This window comes from Pyxicephalus adspersus, chromosome 10, assembly GCF_032062135.1.
Source record: "Pyxicephalus adspersus chromosome 10, UCB_Pads_2.0, whole genome shotgun sequence".
NCBI lineage: Eukaryota > Metazoa > Chordata > Amphibia > Anura > Pyxicephalidae > Pyxicephalus > Pyxicephalus adspersus.
In genome coordinates, this window is record NC_092867.1 from 7,308,428 (window position 1) to 7,329,754 (window position 21,327).

The 21,327-nt window shown below is 40.8% G+C and overlaps 1 protein-coding gene across 1 annotated transcript; it reads right to left on the minus strand.

Annotated features, from left to right (window-relative positions):
- Positions 1-4,717: 4,717 nt before the first annotated feature.
- Positions 4,718-20,165, minus strand: LAG3 (lymphocyte activating 3). The gene is made up of 8 exons (XM_072424445.1): positions 20,027-20,165; positions 17,353-17,485; positions 12,177-12,385; positions 10,149-10,394; positions 9,459-9,713; positions 6,953-7,204; positions 5,990-6,111; positions 4,718-5,870 (listed from the first exon to the last, which is right to left on the minus strand). The coding sequence occupies exons 1-8, from the start codon at positions 20,073-20,075 to the stop codon at positions 5,787-5,789; spliced, it is 1,350 nt and encodes a 449-aa protein (XP_072280546.1). The 5' UTR covers positions 20,076-20,165; the 3' UTR covers positions 4,718-5,786.
- Between the last annotated feature and the right edge of the window lie 1,162 nt (positions 20,166-21,327).

Consider the following 21,327-nt stretch of genomic DNA (forward strand, 5'->3'; position numbering starts at 1 on the left):
AGCATAGCGCAGTATGTGATGGCTGTTCTCGGGACGAATTGGCTCAGTTCCTGTTCCATGGTCTTCAACACGGCTTGGGCGTAGGGGTACTGCCAGAAGACGTGCATGGCCGTCTCCTCTTCGATGACGCAGAAGGGGGAATGTCTGTACCTACATAAGTTCCTGGCATGCATGAAAGTTCTCAAGGGCAGTCCTCCTTGGACCGCCATCCAGGCCAAATCCCGGTGCCGGTTGGTAAGTCTTTTGGACCCGATGTTGATCCAGATTTCTTCGCAGGTGACTGCGTTTCTACCCGGAACAGGTTCCATTGAGTCCTTTCCACGGATTTGCATTTAGATGGTCTTCGGCTTCCACAGGTCGGGTCTCACGCCCTGCAGCTCATTCTCCTTGATGAACTTGAAGTTGTCCAAGTAGAACCAAGGTGTGTCCCAGTTGTACGGCACAGAGCTGTCCCACCTGTCCCATCCTAGGCTCCTCCAGAGTGGGAGGAGGAAGAATCTTGACATGGCATTCCCTGCAGAACTCAAAGATCGATCCACCAGTGTCCTTCTTACAGCTTTGCAGGCGAAGAAGATCCTCAGCATCGTCGCGATGTCCGGGACTCCTTTGCCGCCCTTCCGCTGTTCTTTAAACCCCTGCTATAATTACTATATCCACAGATCACAGTATTCTAGTGTGGTGGTCAGTGCGAAGAATGCCTCTTACATTGCTGGCCATTGGGAAGAATGTCACCCTTACAGATAGCCACAAAGATCACTGGGGTCACTTAGTCTGACCTGAGAGGTACACATTGCTCAAAGAACCCCCCTCAACCCTGGTTGAGAAACGTTCCTATAAAAGCTTAGCTTGCTGCAGGCAAAATAATAATAATTATTAAGGATGACATTTCTAATGAAAGTGCCCAAAGTTAGGTGAACAGCATGCAAATTGATTCACACTTATGTACCTGATGTGATTTTTTATTATTATTATTATTATTATTTCATATTTGAAATCCATAAAAATGCTCATCATGGTGCTTCAATGTGTTTGTTGCACTTTTACAAAGCGCATCATACTAAATGTCAGCACACATCATGACGCACATTGACGAATGCTGATGCACCCCATGATGCACTTATATATATATAGACGTGAATCATGACGTGTGTTATAATCCATACATCAGTCACAATGACCCAACAACTGATGCTGTTAACCCATGACACTCCTGTTACTCAGTAACAGATCCTGAGTGATGCATTAATCCAATGTGACACTATTATTGCAATGCATGGGATCTGCCATTTAAGCAAATTTAGCACTATCTCAATAAAATAAAGTAACACCACATTCAGTTTTAAAGCATCCCAAAGCTTTATACACATGAGCGTTGATTTACTGTGGTCTGATTTAATAAAACTCTCCATGACTTTCATCTGTGAAGCTGGGTGACCCAGCAAACATGGAATGTATTACCTAAAAGTCATTTGATATGCAAATGTTTTCAAGCCTGGACCAGATCCATTCCAGATTTGCTGGAGCCCCCAGGTTTACTGATCAAAATGTATCCTCTCCAGCCTTGGAGATCTTTTATGAATCAGACCCACTAAAGGAATACAGGCTGGTCACTCAGCAAAGATACGTATGTCCTTGCAAGGGATTTATCACTTGTCTTAGTATATGAAATTATTGCTAACTTTATCCACCCAATCATGTGCAAGGGTAATTATTTTTAGGTTTCTCTGCATGTGATCGGGTATGTGAGGTATTCCTTGCACAGTGATTGCTCACCTTGATAAATCAGCTCCTTTATATAATGTGTATTTCAATGTTACTCTTTAGGCAGCATAAAAAGTCCCTGTATCTGCTGAATGGTCATTTATTTTAAATTCTTCTTCTTTCCTAGTGCTCAGCATTTTGTCAAGAGCTATAATTTAAACTGCAGACAAGTGGAACATCGCACATACATTGTTTCTAGCTTTTGCTGATAACCAGTTCATTTAGAGTTGCTCATTGGGATGTGGTCTCACGCGCTAACATTCACTTCTATTTCAAACAGTGGGAGAGGTAAGCAAGCAGCGACTAACTCCTATTCAACCAATCAGAAAATGGTGCAGTAATTATGAGATTTTTAATTGCCAGGGCTGTTTAATCACTTTGCAAAAAGGGACATTGCAAGTTAGGTCCTATACACTAAAAGTACAACTAAACCTGAAATAAAAAAAATCCTGCATACCTTTACATATACAGATCCCTTGTTCTCTCCAGAGATGTCCTCTGTCATGGCTCAGATAAAAGGGATGGCTCCCCTATTATATACAGTAACAATTTGGTGAAAGGTCCGCTATAACAAAAAGAAAAAAAATATTCCTTAATTGTATTCAGTTATTATGTGCAAAATTGGTATTCAATATTTGTAGTGATCTGGCACAACCATGTTGGAAGAAAGAGAATTCAGAATAATAGAATGATAATCCCATCAGTTTCCTCCTTCTCCTTTCACTGTCTAGGGGTAAGGACAAGACCTGTAAATCATTGAGCTGCAGGAGAAAAAAAAATCAGGTCTTTTGTGCTCCCCCAGATCCCTTATGTGTTCTTCATCTATGTGTTTATCAGTTTGCCTGGAGTTTTGCTTTAATTATTTGTAATGAATACACAGCTGTAATAATTGGTGGTTTTCAAAGTCTGTATGGAGTTTAGATTCTTGTTTGCCATCAAACGCCATTCCATAGAGCAGCAGTTTCGGTCAATATTTGCAAAGCAATAAACAAGCTTTGAAAGCTTTCTGGAGACCTTGGAAAGGCAGATCGTCAGCACAGAGATGCAACAAAAGGTTGTTTAATACATGCAGTGCTTTAACAAAGTAAATGTCATCAAGCTATTTTACTATTTTTAAAGTAAGGACGGGAGTGTCTCTTCCATTCACCTAAATTCCATCTTTTGGGAGAAAATGCATACCAAGGTCAACTATACACATTTCTAAGACTGCTTTAAAGGGTATTAAATGCTCCTGTTTTGTTGATATTGAAGCCTGTCTTCTGGCTATTTTTTTATTAATGTTTAAATATTGACCCTGCCTGCAATACTCACCTTCATTCCTGCACTGAACTCTGCAGTACCTTTTCTTTGCCACAAGATGTCCTCAGTGTCCCAGGATGAAAGATGCCCCATGCCACACAATGGACATGATTCATTAAAGCTCTCCAAGGCTGGAAATGATACCCTTTCATCAGTGAACCTGGGTGAGCCAGCAAACCTAGAATGGATCTTGTCCAGGATTGAAAACATTTGCTAACAAATAGCAAATCCATTCCAGGTTTGCTGAAGCACCCAGGTTCACTGATGACAATGTATCTTCCCCAGGCTTGGAGAGCTTTAATAAATCAGGCCCAATGTAAGAGCCCGAAGATAGAATGACAGCACCCCCTTCTCCCTAAATACGACACCCTGCACTAACACGTTATTAATTCAGAGAGTGGTTCTGATGTCAATTCAATTCCACACCCTGCATCATCTAGCTCTGCCTATTACTGAGAAAAGACCAAAGAAGACATTTTGCCAGGCTGTCCAGAAGAAATAAAAATAAGTCAGTTTTTTAAAAATACTCCTTGGGGGTGTGGCTTTGGCTCTGCAGGGGAAGTCACAGAATGTTGGGCATTGAGACATGTCATTTCAGTAAAGTTGATCTATTATTTCTTAATCATAATCAGACATCAGTCTTTCAGCATCATTTTGGATGTGCGATGCCCCCTCCCAGTATCTTAATACAGATTACACCCCAAGTGCAGTCCAATAAACCTACGGACGTAGCAGGGGATGCCTATATTTTAATCTCAGCCTCTGTAAAGTTTTATGAAACAAACAGTGAGCCAATTACAGGAGCAACTGGGGAAAACATTCTTGAAAACCACATATACAAGCTGTTAAGAGACAATTCTGGCCGACAATCCTGAGCGGTGTCTCGCCGTAGTCGAGCGTGCCCGGCCTATTTCCTCTGGCGGCGGCACTTACAGCAGCAGAGGAGTTCTAGGAATTAGTGCTCTGCAGGTTGCAGCATCCTTGTTTCCCTTTAGCCGTGTTTTCCCTCTCGGCATCCCCTGCACTGAGACTCCACAGCTGAGGGGGGTTTGGAGCTCTGCTGCAGCTGATTAGCAGAATGTTACTGATCAATCCCATGCTGCCATTGGCTGCTGGGTCCTTATAGCCTCTCTGCTCTCAGATTCCAGTGCCTGTTGTAGTGTTTAGCTGGGCTAATCTGTGCGGGAGAGTTTGTGTTATTTACGGTTGCTGACCATTGCCTGTTCCTGACCCATCAATTATACGCAGCCTGGGCCGGCCTCTGCCTGTGACCCCCGACTCTGCTCGTGCTACTCCCTCTGTACCTCGTTTGGTGGATGATCACCCGTGTATGACTTTGGCTTTGTCCTCTGGATTTGCCTGGTAGATCATGTACTGCCTAATCTGTGGGCCCCTGGTCCTCTGCCAGGCCATCCCCAGATGCCATCCTTTGTGTATTAAGTCCTGGGGGCAACCATGAGCTGGGAGATCCAAACAGGCTGAGCAGGGGCTTGCTATAGGTGAACACTGTGACGTTAGATCAGGGGACTGGTATCTGGTAAGTACTGGTGCTGACCAGGGCCTTACACAAGCCTGTATGGTGACCCTGGCTGCACAGAAGAAATTACAAATTGTTGTATTGGTATAAAAATGTTTGCAATCATGACCACACTCTGAACAAAATACATATATATTTTATTAATAATAACATTAAATTACAGAATGGTTGGTATAGCAAATATAAGTTATATATAAAACAATTTAAATCAAAAATGTTGGCAGACGTAAAATGAAACAATCCAACCCAATGACCCAATCATGACTTCAATATATTTTTATGGCACCTTGTGCCGTCTTTATAGTAGGCTCTAGAACAGCCATTCTCAACCTCAAATCCTTGAAATCATTTTTAAGTCTCAGGGAACCCCTACAAAATAATGTTTTGGGGGGTCAATGGTAAACGAGCTTCTTGAATGTGTGGCCAGTGTAACAATGCTCACCTACAGTGGTGGCTAAAATGCCACCTTTACAGACATCATTAGAGTCATGCACTTGGCTCTACCAGGTGGTGTTGGCCCACAAATCTATGGAGGCATCATCCAATGGGGGGGGGGGGGGGGTCAATCAGCCACGGTCCAAGGGACCCTCTTGCAGCCTTTGAAGGAACCCAGGGGTTACATTGAAACCTGGTTAGGAATAGCTTTTCTGTAAGCTTCCTGTGGAATATAAACTGGGAAACGACAGATAAATATAACCTAAAAATGAAATCCTTTCAAGTTTGCCCACTTGAATTTTCACAGAAATGGAACATTTTGAATGGTGAAAATTGGACTTGAACGAATAGTTAGACCAAACTAAAACCTTATTCCAAAAACCAGCCAAGGGTTCCCTAGTTTAGAAACATATTCAAACATATTCAAACCCACACAGAGTCTTTTAGATTCGTCAATCATCTTGAGATTCCTACAAAAGACCTTTGCGATGTGTTGTACCTAAAAATAAATCAAGTAGATTTCCCGCCTAGCTCATTTTCAGAATTTGCTGGGTAACATTGGCATTTTCATTTTTTGCTCCATATATACAAAGCACATTGTAGAAAAATAAATGTACAATATTTAATATTAAAATGACCATCGGATATCTTAATCTTCATAAAGTGCTTTCATGGCGTCAGCAGTAGAATTTCTCAGGAATAGCATTGCGTCAAGCCTATGGAATCAACAACAAAGATGGTGATGGCCCAGGAATCAATCATCCCCAGGGACCTTTTTTGGGTTCGGAGTCGGGAGACTGCTGAGCATTGCCAGGGCGGCTAGATGAGATAAACGCCTCTATAAAAAGAAAAAATAAATAAAGATACAGATATGAAGCTTCCATAATGTCTACTTGAAAAAATGTTGTTGGCTTAGGGATACAAATGGCAAAATGAAGAATTGAAGCAAAAACATACCCGTCTGTTTTTGATGGAAATGCCTGCAATCAGCATCAGACCCAGGATCAGCACAAGGCACAGCAATAAGATGACGTAGATCTGCCACGAAGAGAAGGAACCAAACTCAGAAGTCTGGGCAGCTGCAATGGAAATAAAATGAATTCCATGGTTTACAAGTGATATCACAAATTACAAATCATAGGTGTAAGTTTTAGGTGTTGAATAAATTTTTTTGGCTAACATGGTCTTCATCTTCACCACCAGGGGCCTCTCAGTACTTGGCTTATGCCAAGAGCATGACATGGTGCCCGGTGTAAAAGGTTTGTATTGGACCAGATGGTTCTGTGAAGGGAAATGCTGGGAAAAAAATGCTTTGAGCTGCGTTTTGCTGCATTATAAAAAGATGTAATAATTCATCCCTGATTGATGAATTCAAGGTTCAAATCCCTCCACAGTTCTTGTCCCACTTACCTTTCTGACCTGGTAGAAATATATTCCCCTAGCTGCTCTCTTCGCTCCTCCAATCACCTACTAATGACTTCCTCACTCATAACCTCATCACACGTATGGCTCTAAGACTTTTCTAGCACTGCCCCAACTCTCTGGAATGGTCTTTCGCCTCCTATTTGGCTTGCTCCTACTTTCTGCTCATTTAAAAGTAAACTCAAAAGCCATGTGTTCAAACTTGCCTACCTGTCTTTATCTGTCTCTTGGAACCCTCACTACTTCACCCCCACTACCCACCACTCTAAATCTCCCCTCCTATTGTGTGTTACTTCCCCCACCTCCTAGATTGTAAGCTCTTCTGGGCAGGATCCTCTCCTCCTGTGTCACTGTCTGTATGTGTCTTTAATTTACAACCCATATTTATTGTACAGCACTGCATACTATGTTGGCACTATATATGCTATGATATAATGCTGAGATAGCCAGCACATGTCCTGAATTTTTTATCTCCATCAGGATAAGTGTGATAGTTACCATGTACAAAGAGCCAATGTTCCGCTTTTCCCAGAATCCCATTCTTCCCATAGACAGAGCAGACCCAGGTCCCAGAGTCTTCTCTGCGGACAGCAGGTAGGTCCAATATGGCTCCCCTTCTCTTGTCCTGATGCACCGTGGAGTTTAAAGGGCTTGTCCATTCATACCGCTCACCTTCAGCTACACCAGTGATGTTACAGACCAGTCTCAGGGAGGAGCCCTCCTTGGTAAAGATATGTCCTAAAGAAAATACTGCATGGAACAGAGAAGGTATCATTTAAATATTGCCCACCATGTAGCAATTGTTTCCAACTAAAAAAAAAAAAGTCTGGTGAGATTCAAAAAATTAGAGGTAAAGATCCATATCTTTCTTCTAAAGGCTTGTGAACCAAGTTTTGGACATGAACTATTTCTTTTTATAAAATACTAGACATGAATTTTTGCTCAAAGATGACAGGTTTACCAATTTCAGCCTGCAGGTGGCGGCATTAGATTTTAAAAATTCCATAATTATAATTTGTGGTTTAGCTGTAAAATTTTATCCTAATTGCTGATTCTACTCTGTTTCTGCTGGGAGTTTCGATTGTTCCTGTCCACCTTTGGGTGTATCAGCTCTTGTTGTTTCTCCAAAATATAAAAATCTGATAATGGCCACAGCTTTCACAGAGACCCAAGAACTTTATATACATGGACCTGCAGAGCTTTTACATGCTTGTTAAATGCTTGTTTATTTAGCAACAACCTTGGCATTACCTAAAGTAACAAAGTAATGCATGTTTTAAAGGTTTAGGACAGACTTGCATGGAAGTTATGCCATTCTGGCCCAGCCAATCAAGATGGCCAAAGATCCCAAATCTGGGTCTGGTCAAAATGTCTGTGCCAGTGAAGGAATAAAGGGAGGTGATTTTAGATAAAAAATGATGAACGGGCAGGTAAGTTTTATTTTTTTGGAGAAGGGACATAGTCTGCTGACATTTTTTTCATTTTTAGGTTTAGTTCATCTTTAGGAGAAACTAAGGTGATAAAAAGGATTAAATTATGATTATTTGTTTTACCTAACTTTAGGATTGCTTTATCTGAAATCATATGCAGATGAAAGCTCATTCCATTGATACAGAGTAGATAAACAAGTAACAGTGTTACTTTGTATCTCTAAATCACATATAGCAGTGGTTGTATTTACACGGCAATTCCTAGCTGTCATTTTTAGATCCAAGAATTGCAAGAAAATACAGGCTGTAATAAAAAGGTGAGTAGAAGGACCGGGGCCACCACTTATTAAATTATAACTTAGTTAAACATAAGATGTTAGTTTAAAAAGCTCTGCTTAGGCAAATATTGTGCATGTTGTAAAGCACATTGAGCAAGATCCACGAGTTGATAGACAAAAACGTGCCATGCTAATAAATTGGTCCAGTCATTTATTTTATCATAAACAAAGGGTAACAGTGTTGGCAGTGCAAAGTTTTTACCTATTAGCAGTTTCTTTAGAAGACATGGAAATGTTACTCCTGGGCCCAACCCATTCTCCACTCTTTTAACTCTGAAGAACAGGGGACTTTGCAACCCTTGAAATGTGTTGCCTTGTTACCTTGGATTTTAAATGTTAGACCTGCAAAACATGTTAGCTTGTTTCCTTGGATTTTATTTATTATACCCCTGAAACGTGTTGGCTTAGTACCTTGGATTTTTTCCTATTAAAACCCTGAAACGTGTTTGCTTGTTACCCAGGTATTTTTTTTTTTCATCCCTAAATTTGTTGGCTTGGTACTTTGGAATTTATTTATTATGCCCCTGAAACATGTTAACTTGGTACCTTGGATTTTATCTAATAAAGCCCCGAAGCATGTTGTCTTGATCCCTTGGACTTTATTTCTTATGCCCCCAAAACGTGTTGGCTTAGTACCATAGATTTTCTCTATTAAAGCCCAGAAATGTGTTAGCTTGGATTTTATATATTTTACCCCCAAATGTGTTGGCTTGTTACTTTAGATTTTAATTACTATACCCCCAAAATGTGTTGACTTGGTACTTTGGATTTTATCAATAAAAGCCCCGAAACGTGTTGGCTTGGATTTGTATTTATTATACCCTGAAACATGTTGACTTGGATTTCTATTTACTATACCCTGAAACGTGTTGGCTTGTAACTTAGATTATTTTTTATTTCATCCCTAAATGTGTTGGCTTGCCACTTTAGATTTTAATTATAATACCCCCAAAACGTGTTGGCTTACTACATTGGATTTTATTTGTTATACTCCACAAATATGCTAGCTTGTTAGCTTGGTTTTTATTATTATACCCCTGAAACATGTTGGATTGTTACTTTTTTATTTATTTATTACATAAGTATTTCTTTAAGTTAAAACTTTTGGTGTGGCACTCTTGTCTCCTCTTGTAATTATACCCTGACAGAGGTTATATAATTTCCCTACTCCTACTACCTAAAATGCTCTGCTATAGATATACTTTATTTTTAAAAAGTTACAGTAAATCACATTACCTTGTATAAGCTTTAGGGTGATGTGCCTGGTCATCCGCTGATCCCTATAGGTGACATCACATCTGTATGTTCCGGCATCCTCCTGGGTCACATGACTGAGTGTCAGAATTTGGCTGTCACCTTTGATGGGGTTGGTGGCTTTGCTCCATTGCACACTTAGGGAGCCCTCTATAGAGACTTCAGTGACATTGCAGGGGAGCTCTACCTGAGAGCCGACAGAGGCGTACAGGGAGAGATGGGGCGGCCCGGACATACCTGATGGAGGCAAATACAAGTCATAAATAAGGAAAAAAATCTATAATGGGTCAGTTTCCTATTATGTTTATAGGTTTTGAACCTTTGGGTTTTTTTTGTATACACTTTTTGTTTTAGAAACATTTCATTAACTGAATACATTTATTGACACAAGAGCCGCATGGGTATATTAAAGAGATACCAGGCAGATGATGAAGCCAGCTATACCCTGTGAGTAGAATTAAGCAAATTGCAGTCACATGATACCTTTTCCCGGTGCAGTGTATGAGGGCGGGGCTTAGGTATGCTAAGAGAGGGAGTGACGTTAACCAATGAACACACACCGGCCTATTTAATAAAGATAAGAAGAATTTGGAGATTTGAGCAATTTTTTTTTTTTTTTCAAACTGTTTGGGAATTCATCTTAAACCTGACAATAAATTCAGCAGGACTTACTGAGTACTCTGAGCGTCACACTCGCTCTTACATCATCTATTTCACAGGTCCATTCGCCTTGGTCTTCTCTAGTGAGCTTGTGAATGTTCAGAGTAGGACCAGATTTCGAAATTCTGTTGAATGGCAGGACTGGGGCACTGCCACGGAGCCAGCGATAGGAGGGCCAGGATTTTTTCGGGTCAATGACTGCACAGGTGAGGTTAACAGCGCCATTCTCAGGGAGAAGACCAGATGGGGATTGGGTAACTGTAAGATAAGAAGAACAGGCTGAAGACCGGAGAAAAAAAGTAACAACCTCGTAGAATCCCTGAGCTGAGACTGGGAGAAGCAGCACAAGGAGCCAATCAGGTACACTGCAGTGTCCATGTGCTAACAAGGAATTTGGAGGAATTTGTAAGGAGATTATCAGTCTATTTTTTTCTCTTTTCACAGGCCGGGGGAGGAGGGATGGGACCTGTAACTGTAGCTTAATTATAGCAGAAACTAAAACAGTTCCCTTGCCCTACCATGCTGGGCAGTGCTGAGATACAGAGCTGTGTAATACTCAGGACTGGATAGTGAGAAATACAAATCCTATGGCAGGAAAAGCTGCTTGCACAAATATATGCCAGGAGTTCCATTTTAAAGTTGAACTTCAGACATAAAAACATTAAATATAAAGGATATAAATCAACTTTGTATGCAGTAAATGTCTTAGCTAACCCAGATATTACCTTGCAGCTTTGACACCAACCCTTTGTTGCATAAAGTGCAGAGAGCATAGCTGTGGGAGGGGCCTAGCAGCTCCCCCCACTACAGGCTGTCTGCAAGAAACTGCAGGAGGGGGCGGATGCAGGACCAGTCCTCCTGCACAAGGACAGAGAGCAGCAGGGCTGGTCTTTAATACAGGAAGCTCCTGCACAGAGAAACGATTTACATTGGATTGCTGCACAGGTCTGGAAAAAATACACAATCTACACAAAACATATTAAGGGTCAAAATGAGCTAATAATGTATTTTAATTATTGTTCAAACAAACTCCATGCAGGCAGGGTCCCTGATAGAAACTGAAGCCTGGACCCAGAGCTGCAGGGTGACTGCACTCAGCTTATGCAGTGTGTTTTTCCCACTTGCGTCTATTTTTTCCTCTCCTCACCCCTCTCTCCTTATTAACCTTTCCAGTTTCTCCCCATTACAGCTGAAACCATACTGATAACTTCTTTGACATATAGGAAATTGTGAAGCAACCCCCACCCTCCAACATCCTCCGCAGCCAGGGACCCCGGGTCCCCTGCAAATCTTTGATGTCTTGTTGCATAGTAGAGTTTCCGCAGTCCCCCTGCATGAGTCAGTGAAGCCCCCAACACACATCTGACAATAACAGGATGTGTGTGGGGGGAGAGCAGACATCTGTAGCTCCACGTCTTTTCTGATAAACACATCGGAGACTTGTGTAGCACCAACCTAGACCATGGTGATGTACTGCTAATGGTAAAGATGAGTGTTGAGGATGGTGGATGGGCTGGGTGGCTCAGTGTTTCCAGTGTAACCTAGATTCCCCCTTTGCTTCTTTCAGTATCGCATCAATCCAATACAATGCGAAATACATCCCACGGTAATGCACCCCTGCCCACTGAGCCAGCTGGCTGTCACAAACGTAGTGCGTGGGGCTGGGGACGTAACCGGTCGAAATTCTTGTGTCTATATATAACTTACTTAGGGGCAACCCTCCCAAAACTGATACTGAAGGGATGTGTCAGTATTCGCCACTGGCTGGAGAGTTTGTAAGCCACTTTACTTGGGTTCACATGTGCTGAGGTGGCCCGTTCTAAAATTAGTTGGTACTCATCACACATGACCTTTATAAGAATCATTCACTGTTGTGAACTAGAATGAAAAAAAATGGCCCAGCATTTTACATGCATCGCCATGTGTTGCAGTTATGCACATTCATTCTAATGAATCTGCACCGTCAGATCACATGCACATTTTTTTCAGGCGTCCTGATCTTGTTGAGCCAATTTAGCAGATGACCCATAGAGGACTCACCTTTCACAACCCTCAGTGTCACAACACAAACTTGTTTGCTGTCGCCGTACCGCGATATTCCCCGATATACACCAGCATCCTCCTCTTTCACATCTTTTATTTGCAGTGAAAACACTCCCCTCACGATTTCAGCTTGATTGACCACGGCCCGAGGAATGGCAGACTGAATCGTGTATATAATGCCGCTGGGGGTCATCCTGACCACCGACCTGTATTCAAAAACAGCAATAAAACAATACCAGAAATTGAATAAAGATTTAGGAGGAAAAAGACAAGAAGGATGGGATTTTTGGTTGCTTAAAATGTCATAAGGAAGCAATTGGAAAACTGCTCATAGTTATGAAGACCAATAACCAGACAAGGTTCAACTGAACTATAGATGTATCAAGGTGCACATATCAGGTAATAGTAGTTAGACTAGATGAATAAAAGGCGTAAAAAGATAAGCAAAGGTTGGGCTGTAGAAAACTGCAGTTGTCTCTGCGCCCCACGCGTTTCGCCATATGGCTTCCTCAGAAGAAGGTAGAGACTTAGAGATTTGGTGTCTTGTTGGAAAGCTTTTATAATTTGGTTCAGATGATTCCTTTACCAATTACGTTTCTAAGAAGTATATGTTTTAGTAATTGTAATAAAAGGTTTTATGTCATGCTAGACTTATTTTCTGCCATAAAGAGACGCTATCTTTCCACTTTTTCTCTTATGGTTCAGATGATTGAAAATACACAAAGGGAGTAAGTGATAAAGGTTTCCAATCAGGGGATCCTCGATGGTATGGGAAATGTCCATGTGTAAGCATGAAAATAGAGCAGGTTCAAGGCTTAGGTTAGTGGTGGTTCAGCAAAGGAATTCCAAATATAAGAGAGAGAAGGACAGAGGTTCGAACTTTAGTTATCAGCCCATCTTAAGATAAGATTTAGGTGGAACTAAAGTAAAAAAAAATCACACTTACCTTTAATCCCTTAGATCCCTCGATGGCCCTGGAGCTTTCCATCATCTGGTCCCGCGCCGTGCTGGAATTCTTCGTCCCAGTGTGATGGAAATGCTGGGCGCCACCATCTTCCTTTGCCACGTCACCTGATCTCGTACTGCGCACTCCCCACTAAGGAGAAAAAAAAGAGAGCCGATCTCACTGTGTATGCGTGAGATTGGCATCTCTTTCCCCTTAGTGAAAAAAATGAAAAGAGCAGCCAAGAGTGAGTTAATCAAGAATGAGAAATCAGTCTCTCCGGACCTGGTATTTAAATACTTCTAATTTTTACAGGAAGCAGCAGCCAGCGTTGATTGATTTTCATTCAGTATCATCAGTATGGAAGTGAATAGGTTGTAATAAATATGTTCTTTCTCTAATTAGTAAATGGCTGCAGGCCCAAGTCTGGCTGACGGATCGTTTTTGAATCAATGTTTTAGGCAGACTCGTTAGTACCTTGATATTTCTCATTTTAACAATTAGCTGATCTGTTGACAAGGGGTTTAAATAAATTAGGTCAAATAAATTTTATCTGTTCTGTAATAAACCGGATGTACCGGGGCGCTCACTATGGTGGTATATGGTGAATGAATCGTGAAGCTGAAGGTGAAGAACACCAAAGATGCACAAAACCAGATAGATAATTTAAAACAATGGGCCTGATTTATTAAAGGCTGGAGAAGATACACTTTCATTAGTGAACCTGAGTGATCAAGCAAACCTGGGATAGATTTTATATTTGGTAGCAATTGTTTTCAATCCTGGACCAGATCCGTTTCAGATTTTGGATTTTGGATCACTCAGTTTTTTTGGATCACTCAAAATTGTATAGTATCTTAAAACAATTAGTGATCGCTTTAGGCAATGAATACATAAAAAGCATGTATGATGATTGCTATGGGGTACTACAACTCACACATGTAAGGTAAGTAACAAAATTTATTGCATTGGTCTAAAGTTCATTAAAGATTCTCAATAATCGTCACCGGAAATAATTGATTGTTAAATGATCATTTCCAGTGACAGCAGAACAAATGAGCACTGAACAGACAATGCTGTTCTGTTCTATGGAAAGCGGAGGGGGAGGCACCCCACTGTGTGCTCCCTATAGTTATATCAAAGGGACCATAGCACTCTGGTATTTAACGATCCAGCACAGCAGATTGCTAAACACTTTTGTAAGAATGATTATTTTGAGCGTGAAAATTCAGAGTCTCCAGGAGGCTTTGTTAAACCGTGAGATGATGCCTTCATAGTAATCTAAGGCTAAGACGCTTTTATACACCATTGTCTAGCAGCACACAGCTGCTCCTGAAGCCCTGGTTATCATAGAAATGTACAGAATCTGTTGAAATCCCTTTTTTTTGCAGGTATTTGAAAGCTGTGCAGTTGCAGTTTTTTGGAACCCCATTCAGGGTCTGCTGCTGATCACTTCTATAGACATGAATGAGAACCCATTCCAACCACATTAGCAAGTAGGTTACAAGTGTTGTGGAGGTCAGCAGGTGACCTGTGATCTTTTGCAACATTTGATAGGAGAACTGCAACCACTTAGCTAATGCTAAGCTAATGCAATCACTTCAGCTAATGCTAGTAAATGTTCGGTTGTCAACCACCAATCCAAATCTATCAAGACCCATTAAGGATTGTGGAAATGTGCACATCCACATCGTGGTGCAATTCACTATAGCAGTGGTTGCCAACCTTTTGGACGCCACGGACCACTAATTTCACAGACTTCGGACCGTGCATTCGCAGGGAGCTGAGTGTCACTTAAAGGGGAAGACACTTCCCCCAGTGTGACGTCATGTTGCCATAACCCACCCACTGGACGGGCTGTGTCCCTGGGTTGTGTCTCTGGCCCTGAGCCGGCAATCCATATGGGAGACATGGTCTGCAGCTCTGGTCGGTGCGGCCACTCCCAGCAGGCGCACCAGCCAGAGCCGTGGACCACCGGTTGGCGACCACTGCACTATAGAGTGTTTTGAGCTGTCAGAAGAAACCATGATCCCATCTTTTTTCCTTTTAAGCATCTGCAAGAGCAGATCAAGATTTTTTCTATCTTCTTCTTTGAAATCACTATGGCACCATCAATGAGGCTATCTCACATGTAAAAAGTAGTGCATTTCTAAAAAAATATTGGTCTGTCAATATGACCAAGTGATCATTTCTTAAATGAAGGTCCTTAAGCACTCCCTGAGGAAGCCAATCGGTGAAACGCGTAGGATTTGAAATGACAGTACAGCTTTATGATCACCTAAATAAGAATGCAGTAACTGATGCTGTGTATAGAACTTTATTTGTACATCAAAACTGTGTACTACTTAAGCATATTTGCATGTACTTTTTGAAATCTAATACAAAATGGTTGCATGTTACATTAATTCTTCCCACTTGTTTACTTACTAAATTGAAGTAAATATGAACTAACTTATATGCCATAAATGTTCTCAATTTTCCTATTTTCGTTAGTCACTATAGAGTGTTGCCATACATGGGGCTCCCCAAAAATGTCCATACATGCTTATTGGTGTGCTGTGGGGTATTAGACAACCCACTCACATTCCTATGAACCTAACCGGCTGGCCCATACCATAGGAATTGAACTGGAAGGATATGTATTTTACTAGAACTGGTCCACATGCTTCTGAGAACTACAGACCGTATTCAATACAAAGTAACTTTATATATCTAAAAACATCAGCTACACCAGAAATATGATTCCCCAATCAATATAGAAAGGAGTTCTTTATGGTTAAAGTAGCTAAACTCTGTAAAGGAATCTGAATGATTTCCATACAATGACATTGACAGTTCTAGTTATTACTGTAAATGATAGACCTGATTTATGTGGGATCAGGAAGGTTTTTCTCCCCCCATGTGAGGCATAATTGTTTGTGTGTGAATAGGAAAGGGGGACATAAATCAGTTGTATTAGGTATTACATTGTATTGGATAATACATTAGGTATTGTTGTTTAAGATGTATAAGAGGGTGGTACCAGGGGAGTTAAAATGAAACCACTAATTATACAAATATGTGTAAATATAATAAAAGATTTAACATATTACCATTTTCTTCAAGGATGGCGCAAGGTTCCAGTTTTTTTATAAATAGCCTAAATCAGGCCGTCTGACACGTGGTCCACAAGGGCACAGAGACCAGCCGTGGTCCACAGCTCTGGCAACTGGCGCTCCGGCCAGAGCCACAAGCCACGTCTTCCGTGCAGGTCGCAGGCTCAGGGCAGTGGTTGGGTTGTGTCTCTGGACACATATGACATAGAAGTCCATAGATTCAGTGGTCTGCTGCAAAAGGTTGGGTACAGCTGACCTAAATTACAGAAATTATCCTGGGAAGTGATCTTTTTTGGTCAGGAAGGATTTTTTTTGGCATTTAGGACACAATTGTGGGGGGGGGGGGTGGAGGTTGTATTACCTTCTAAAGGGCCTAATCTGTTGCCCCACTGAACTAGATAGATTTTGTTTTTTAAACCTGATTTACTACGTGACTATACTTTTTCTTGTGAAGCTGAAGAGTGCAACAGCTGAAGTAATGCAATTGGGTCAAACCGGGACAATGGGACATCTTATAGCTCAAGGGCCAAACACAATCTGCTAACCCTTTCACGGTATTAATACATTTCTATACAAAGCCTTGCAAAAAATGACATGATATTGCACTGATTAGTGTTCATGGTGAGGAATATTTCTAGGGTATTCCTAAGCGATAATATTTTTTAATATTATTTAGTGCTGACTTTATGCAGCACTTTACGAAGTCCATAGCCATGTCACTAGCTGTCCCTCAAAAGAGCTCACAATCTAATGTCCCTGCCATAGTCATATGTCATTAATACAGTCTACGGTCAGTTTTTGCAGGAAGCCAATTAATCTAACTGCCTGTTTATGGAATGTGGGAGGAAACCAGAGTACCCAGTGGAGAAACAAACTCCGTGCAGATAGTGTTCTGGCTGAGATTTGAACCTGGGACTTAGTACTGCAAGGCCAGAGTGCTAACCATTGAGCTACCTTACTGCCCTATTGATTATTGTGACCAGCATCTGATTCCATTGTAACACCTAATGGTCAAGTAACTCCATTTGGGCCCCAACATGGGTGCTGGCCAGAGAGGAAAATGCCCTCCTGCTCCACCAGCCCATTCCTTTCCTGCAACACAATACTGAAAGGTTCAACTGAGCCATTTCCTTACCTTTTATATCTCATCCAGTGTACCGAGGCTGCTGGGAATTTTGAATGATGCCCCACTTTAAGCAAATTCGGTTCCATGTGACATGGTAAAGTGACCGTCCCACCCAGGACTCCAGTAACACGCACAGCAGACACTGAAAAAATGGACACACAGAATGAAATCAGCAACATCTCAGAATTTTATAAAGTATGATCCATAACCGATCAATATCCTGATAATCTTATCCTGATAATTATAAATAAACCCCCTATCGTGATGAAATCGTAATCAACATTCTGCCCAAATATCAAAATGAAAATGATTGAAAGAAAATAACACTTTTTTATCAAAATTTGATCATATCAGCACATATTTTGACTAAACAATAATCAATCAACATTTTGGACAAATATGGAATGAACACGATCGATCGATTTAATGTTTTCTTATGATTGTTTAGGATTGTGTAGGACAGAGGTTAAATCGATCTAAGAAGAATTAAAAAGGCTGAATTGATCAAATAAAAGACACCCTGTCTAATGAATTCTCAAATAATAATGTGCTCAAATATCAATCAACAGACACTTTTAATTTTTGATTGATTCAACTGATTTTATTTAATCTGGAAATATTGATCAATTTTTGAACAACATTTTGCCCAATGATGATTGATAGAAAAGAACCTTCAATTTATTGTTTTCATCTTTAGAAATTATTGCAAAAGATGGATCTGCTGAAAACGTCAAATCGATAGAAAAAAATGAATCTGATTATTTCTCCATCAACATTCTGTTTAAAAATAATCATCAGAAAATATTGTTATCAATAGATCCAAATTTTATCAATTCAGCTATTTCATCTGTCTGATCCGTTCTCAGTCAATATTCTGTCCAACTTTACATGGAAAATGATCGATAGAAAAGAATATCTGTATCTCTTTTTCATCAATTTATTGATTTTGATCAATTGAGGCAGAATCGATCAGATTTATTAGTTTTTTTATTTGATTTGACTTTTTCACGTAGTGAATGGCTAGCTCAGGACAGATCAGCATCTTGGTGAAAAAGTCAAATCAATTGAAAAAAATGAATGTGATCAATTCCTTATCAACCTTTTGCCTAAATATCGATCAAACATAATTAATTGAAAACCCCAAATCGATTGATCAATTCTGCTCCTTATTCTAATCATCTTCTTCATTCTCAATCAACATTCTGTCCTACAATTGAAGGAAAATGATCAATAGAAAAAAAGCCTTTGAATCTATTTTTCATCAATTTATTTATTTTTGATCCATCGAAAATATCACATAGTGAATGGCAAACTCAGGACAGATCAACATCTGGGTGAAAAAGTCAAATCAATAAAAAAAAATTAATCTGATCAATTCTCCCTCAACTTTCATTCACATAATCAAACATCATTCACATAATCAATAGAAAATCCTTATATTCGAAAAAAAAATTGATATTTGATCCATTCAGCTCTTTGTAAATTCTGATTCTCAGGAAAATGATCGATAAGAAAGAAACCTTTGTATCTATTTTTCATCAATTTATTGATTTTGATCAATTGAGGGAGAATTGATCAGATTCATTTTTTTTTTTCTCACCCAGAAGCTGATCTGACCTGAGCTAGCCATTCACTATGCGAAAAAGTAAAACTGATAAAAAAAAAAATAATCTGATTAATTCTTCCTCAAACCTCTGCCCAAACATGATTCACATAATCAATCAAAAATCCTGATATTCGCTAAATTAATATTTGATCTATTCAGCTCTTTAATCTAATCGTCTAATCAATTCTAAATCAACATTCTGTCCAATAATGGATGAAAAATGAATAATAGAATAGAATCATTGGGTATGATTTATTAAAGCTCTCCTAGGCTGGAGAGGATACATTTTTATCGGTGAAGCTGGGTGAAGTCATTTGCTACTTGTTAGCAAATGTTTTGCATCCTGGACCAGATTCATTCCAGGTTTGCTGAATCACCCAGCTTCACTGATGAAAGTGTATGCTTTCCTGCCTTGGAGAGCTTTATTAAATCAGGCACTTTTTGTATACATTTTTCATCAATTCAATGATTTTATCTAATCTATTGAGATTTTTGCAGTATTGGTCAATAGAAAAGCCTTGTTATCAATTTCCCATCAGCGTACAATTTTGTATGGCCAGCATGTGACAGATCTAATAATGAATTGATTGAAGAACAATCGCTTTCTAGTTAACATTCTGATGGCTAATAATTGATAGAAAAGCATTGATAAGAATTTGATAGATTCAATGGGCCTGATTTATTAAAGCTTTCCAGGGCTGGAGAGGATACACTTTCATCAGTGAAGCTGGATGATCCAGCAAACCTGGAAGTCTTCTTTAAAGTCATTTGCTATTTGTTAGCAAAAGTTTTAAATCCTGGACCAGATCCATTCCAGGTTTGCTGGATCAGCCAGCTTTACTGATTAAAGTGTATCTTCTCCAGCCTTGGAGCTTTGATATATCAGACCCAATGCATAACTGATCTCAAATATTCATTGCATAGAACAGATCTGCATCGCCGCCGAATCGCTGATCTCTTCACTTCATACACCACATATATTGGGTAAGGCTTTATAAATTCTGATTGAACACAATGATTGGCTGCAGCAAGGAGCATACAGTTCACCCCACCGATCACCCCCCACTCCCTCCTTACCTGTGCACAGGGCAGAGAGCAGGAAGAGACATGTGGCCCCTGTGTACATGTTTGCTGGCCCTCCAGCAGTCGTCTCCCCCTTATATGTGTTTGTGTCACACGTCACCGGCAGAATGTGCTGACTTTCTTCCCGCTTGTCACTTCAGGCGGCTGAGAAGTGACACTGGAAAATATATACATCTGGTGCGTTCACACACAGCGCACACACTCTGACTGTCTCTGCCACCGGAAAATGTGAGAAAGATGTTTACTAGACAGAGACAGACCTAGGGCACCATCCGCCTACCCCAGGCTATGGGCTGAGGAACTACAACTCCCAGCGGATAAAAAAAGAAAAATATAATATATTGCAGATTACCAAGGCTTGGATGTGGTGACTGCATTGGTTTTATTTTTTTTTTTTTTAAGTTTTTCTTTAAAGCAAAAGCACAAGAATGACAACACATACTATTGAGCAGCATTGTCAGCCTAGGATAGAGCTCTCTTCCATCCTCCCCTTCATTAAATTTGCCCCCCCAACCTTTTATTTTAATAAATCTGCCTCTTGACCTTCCTTTGTCTTGTACAGTTGTACAGCTTCCTCTCCTGGACTGAAATTGCTTACTCTCTCATCGTGAGCTTCTCACAATGTGCATTAGAAGCTGCAGCAAGTCAGATAGAGCCCCCCCCTCATTTCCTGGCTGGTGGAAGTCTTGCATTATCTAGCCCAGGGGCAAACTCCGGCCTAGCCAGTAGTCCGTTCTGGCCTAACGCCCCCCCTGCTCGATCCGGCCTAATCCCGGCTGGCAGGGGTCGACAACCCGCGGCTCCAGAGCTGCATGAGGCTCTTGAGCCTCTTTGTTATGCCTCTCTACCCTATTTACCGCGGCCGGCGTTACACGTCCGCCGCCAGGGTAAGGAGACATTCCCTCTCCTCTGTATGCATTGCTTAGGAGAGGAATTTCCTTTCAGGAGCGTTCTTGGTGTGGGGCAGAGCCATCATCGCGGGACTCAAGAGAGAGTCCCGCCTAATGTGCCTTCTTGACCTCCTAAAATGGCATAGTAGCCAAAAAAGTTTGCTGCCCCCTGATCTAGCCCCTCCCTCTGGCGGTTTCTGGCCCTGCCCCTTTCATCCGTTGGATTTCAGTTCTTTCAATCAGGGAGGTCTACATCACATATGGGAGTTACCTATGCAAATACAGCCTGCCTAGGACCACCCACTACACCAGAATGGCATCCACCAATCAAAGCATCTCAATATTTGCATAACTCCTCCCAAGAACCAGCCCACTACTTTTAATGCTGATGGCTTCAGAGATGAG